Here is a 4,952-nt window from a genome sequence, read left to right on the forward strand (position 1 = left end):
TGAAATAGAATTATTGTTTTTCATTTTTTATAACATTTTAATTTCATCTTTCCAAAAGACATATACAATAATATTTTGATACATTTGACATAATTTTGAATTAGGATCATAAAATTTAAAAAGTTATTTTATATCTTAAATTTCATATCAAGTCAAATTAGATCACTCTTTTTTAAATAGAGGGAGTAATTCATCTACTCTAAAAGGGGACAAGAACCTAAGGCTTGCCTAGTGTAGAAATATTCTGTTGAATAGAAACTGTTTGTTGCTTCCAATTACGCCAAAAATGGCGATGCATAGCATAACAAAACAAGCGGTATGCCCGAAAAAAACTTTATTATCTTAGATAGAAGGAACTTAGTCCTATAAAAAAAACAAAAAGAAAGATGAAATAACAACAACAATATCAAAGCTAATGCCTTTTTGGGAAAAATAGCCATTGAAGTCATTCGGTACAACAACAAAAGGAAAAATTACATAACAACGATATTAAACCTAATACAGTTTTTTGGGCAATAGCCATTGTCTCTACGAAGCTTAATTAATTAGGATCGACATTTATAAGCCTTAAAGGGTTTTCAACATCACCTCCACCAGCATGTTTAATAAATTCGGCTGGTGTCAGAAAATAACCATGACAAATACAAACAATCTTCACTTCTCCTCCCCTCTTATACGCGTATAAAAATCCTTCAGTCTTCTTTCCATTTGGTCCATCACCTTTAGTGGAAGCACCAGGCATTTTGAGCAAGAAATTTCTGATTCCCTCTTTTCCCGAAAAGTCGAGTGATTGCTCATTAGTAGCTTCAATGGCTGCTAATACCAGATGCTGCATTTGCTCCAATGTGCCACTGACTGGAGGTATCTCATTAGAACTACCAGATGCACCTTCAATGAAAGTTCCATCAACTGAAGGAAAAAATATATCTTAGTTGTGGACGAAAGAAAATTAAGTGAACAAAAAATAATGAAAATGGATAAATTAATTAAATGGAACAACTCAATTGAATTTTCTATCACTTTGATTAGGTAGGTGTGGTTGAGTTTCAGAACTAGTTCCAGTTGAACCAAAACTTCCTACAGATCCAGATCCACCAGGTGACGGCAAAGAAGAGGTTCCATTCCCTTCATTTTCCTCAACAACTATAACATTCTTTAGTTTATCCCATCTATTCTCCTGCGTGTCCCCGCGCATCTGTGTCTGGAGGCCCCTCCTTTCCTTCCAGTCCATCCCAGTCTCCATTGGAGACAACGAAGCCGTCCTATTAACAGAAAATGGATCACTCATTTCCCCCCATTCTGTTTGAGTCTCCATTGGCGGCATGGAAGCTTCCCTCGTCACAGAAAATGGACCACTGATTTGCCTCCATTCCATCTCAGTCTCCATTCTACGCCTGCACTCAATTTCAGTCTCCATTCTACGCCTGCACTAAATTTCAGTCTCCATTCTTCGCCTCCAATCCATTTCAGCATCCATTCTTCACCTCCAAGCCATTTCAGTCTCCATAGGCGGCAAATAATTCCTTTGCCTCCAATACTCCATTTGAGTATCCATCGGGAGCCCTAATGTTAAGTCTACACTTACATCCTCTACAATCCTTTTTCCTTTGTCTTGATGATTAGCTTTCTCCATTTTAGCAAAACCTGAAAGAATCGACAAAGCTATTGAATTTCAAACTAAACAAACTTAATAGGAAATAAAACTCTATTAAAGTATGAAGTTGATTTTCAATGATGAATGATGGAAGAAACCTTCACATGTGTAGGAGGTTATAAAGGAAAACAAATCAAGTATGAAAGTGGAAAAAAGATGAAGGAATCTTATTTCTGTGGGTTAAGTGAAAAATAACAAAATAGCCCCGTGCCACGTGGTTTAAGAAGGTACTTTGGGAATTGATTCAAAAATATTGTCCGTTGTAATTATCTATTGAGAAACAAAATCAAACTTTACACGTGTCTGAAAAATCACTGCATGAAAATTTGTGAAAAGTTTTCACTTTCACACTATGGATATGAAAATTATTATTTATGCATTTCTTTAATTTTTTTTGGGCAAATTTTATTATAAACGTTATATTATCTTAGGGCAAATTTTATTAAAAGTTATATCATCCAATTATTTAAACTCACGGAATTATTGTTTATTTTTCAGTTTTTATAGTTTAAAATGTAAGAGGATTGTTCATTTTATTTCTTTATAGTTAACATTATTTTTAAGGAGGTTTTTTACTACTTCACAGATTGATTAAATATAAAAAATAATGTGTACTCGAAATTAGTTGGAGCTGTGATATGGACTCAAAACACTAAGTAGGAGACAAAAACAAATACATCTATTAACAACAGGTGATTTTGAGTTAACAAGTAGACAATCATCTGAGTTCTATTTTTTAGTTTTAAGAAAAAAAGTAAAAGTGTTTTGATTGATTCTTGAATATCAAAATAATGATTTTATTACTATGAGTTTCTGTCATTTTTAATTTTTCGTTCGCCTTTTCTGAAAATCACTAATTGTATTATGCTTAATTTAAGCGTTTTTTATGATTTGTTTGTTATCTACATTTTTTAAGTTATTCTTTCTTCTGTGTTGGAGATCATTAATGTTATGATATTGTATCAATGCATATAATAATATTATCAACGCGTGTAATACTAACTTAAAATATATGTATTGATAGATATTGAACAACTAATCATTGGTCTTATTTCTTTTTAAAATTATTAGAAATAGGAGACGATGAAATTAGGTCATTACTATAAGCTCTGTTAATGATTAATTCAATGTTATAAAGCAATTGAGAATATTAAGTTATGTGTTGGTGTTCATAATATAATCCAACACAATGAGTCACCAAGCGAAACACCAAGCGAATCAATCTATCTTCACGAAGTGAATTTCTTAATTCATATATTTCGACTTAAATAGCGAACATATTTAATGATTTCATAAGTGTTTCGAGAAAGATATAATACACACGAAACTTATTTTTATATTTACGTGCTAGAAAATTATTACTGACAAATCGAAAAAGAAAAATTCAAAACATATGTGTAAAAACCAAAATATCAATTATTCAAAACATTTGTTTCATTAGTATTCTTTCATTTTCATATTTGAATAATGAGAAAAGAACAACAAAAAAAAGTACAATATGATTTTTATATTTGTACATATATTGAAGTAATAACAAAACCCCATATGCATGTAGTTTGTTTAAATAAAACAATAATAATACTTGGGATTCGTTTTATGTTTTATGATTGGTACCGTACTCATTCTTTCTTACATGCCATCTTCATTGAACACATTCATTTTTATTCTTATATATTCAGTTGACGGAATTCTTATAATAATAATAATAATAATAATAATAATAATAATTAATATTAACAGGAGTTGTACTAATTTTCTAAATATTAATATACAATTAAAAAACATGTCTCATCATACTAATTGTTGCTCACTGGAGATTTTTGGTAAAACACTTCTAAAAATTTGGCAAAACAGTTTTTAGTCGCTACTTAAAAGAAGTTTTTACATTGGGTGATCAAAAATAATTTTTTTTCTCACATAAGATTTTTCTTTTTAGAAAAACATGCTAGAAAAAAATGGTTTTTAAAAAAATTAATAAATTTTAATAGTTTGATGAAACAAGTTCCAAGCTTCAGTCATACTTTATCATATTATCTATATATCAAGGTTTTTTTATGCATTTAAATAAAAATATGTGATAACATTAATCATAATAAGTTTAGAGGAATCTTAATAGCTCAATTCAGTTTGTTGGTTATTTAAAATTTTACTTTATCAGTAGAGATTCGATTCTTCACCCTACAATTTTCTTTCCTATACCCAATATAAATAAAATGAAATCATACAAGTCTAAATCATCCTTTTACCTTTCCTAAATACGCACTTAATTAATACTACTTCACTGGTAAAATAATGTTCACTTTATAAAATTAAATAGAATATATTATTGCTATTATGATAAAAAATAATGATGATTGATCATGAAAAAAATTAATAAATCTTTTTTTATCTTTTTAAATTTTAAAAATAAGTTCTATTTGCTAAAGATATTAGACAAATAATATGATTAGGACTAAAGATGTTGGAACTTAGTTTTATAATAAGTCGAGTTGTCCACCTTATATTCTATAAAATGACATTATTGTTTTTTTTAAGGGAAAATATATCAATTTCCCTAAGCTTGTTTTGAAAAATCCACAACTTATTTAAACTATTAGAAGTATATATTACAATTTTATTATTTAAAAATAAATTTAATACCATTTTAAAACGTGTAACACTACTCTTACCATATGGGATGTATTACAATAATTGCTACCTCAACACTAGTATATATGTAACCTCTACATCAGTAACTATATTCTTTTTTGTTTGTTTTCTTTATGATTAACGTTTATTTTATTAATTTTATATTTTATACTAATTAATTTCTATTTAAGTATTAAATTTTTTAAATATTTTTTTCATCCATTAATCCTACTCACTTTTTTTGTGATCTTGTAAGAAAAATTACTCATTTCAACTCATACCACAATTTTCTTCGTCTACTCCGCTAAAGAACACCACATTCATCACCACCACAACCTTCACAACGGCGTTTTCTCTTCTTTTCTGAAAAACTAGTAACCACCAAACAACCACCCAAACCACCAGAGAAAACAGGCACTAAAACCTCAAATCAACCATCGAGAAACATCGAATGAAACCCTTTCTCCTTATCCCTTTTTTATTTTATTCTTTTATCTTATTTTGTTGGTATTCCGGCAAGCTCAAATCAATCAATCACCATATTGATGACGCTCCAATGAGTTCTGCACTTTCAGATTTGAACAACTAACAAACAATCACAACAATCAACACCACCAGACTATCGTCGTCGTGATGCCTTTAGGTTGTGGAGGTAATGAGAGTTTTCATT

At 29.4% G+C, this 4,952-nt stretch overlaps 1 protein-coding gene across 1 annotated transcript; it reads right to left on the reverse strand.

The window, feature by feature from the left end:
• Positions 1–541: 541 nt before the first annotated feature.
• On the reverse strand, positions 542–1,417 carry LOC101258608 (ninja-family protein AFP3-like). Its single transcript, XM_019212005.2, has 2 exons — positions 1,021–1,417; positions 542–909 (listed from the first exon to the last, which is right to left on the reverse strand). The coding sequence occupies exons 1-2, from the start codon at positions 1,415–1,417 to the stop codon at positions 542–544; spliced, it is 765 nt and encodes a 254-aa protein (XP_019067550.2).
• Between the last annotated feature and the right edge of the window lie 3,535 nt (positions 1,418–4,952).

Source organism: Solanum lycopersicum, chromosome 2, assembly GCF_036512215.1.
Source record: "Solanum lycopersicum chromosome 2, SLM_r2.1".
Classification (NCBI taxonomy): Eukaryota; Viridiplantae; Streptophyta; class Magnoliopsida; order Solanales; family Solanaceae; genus Solanum; species Solanum lycopersicum.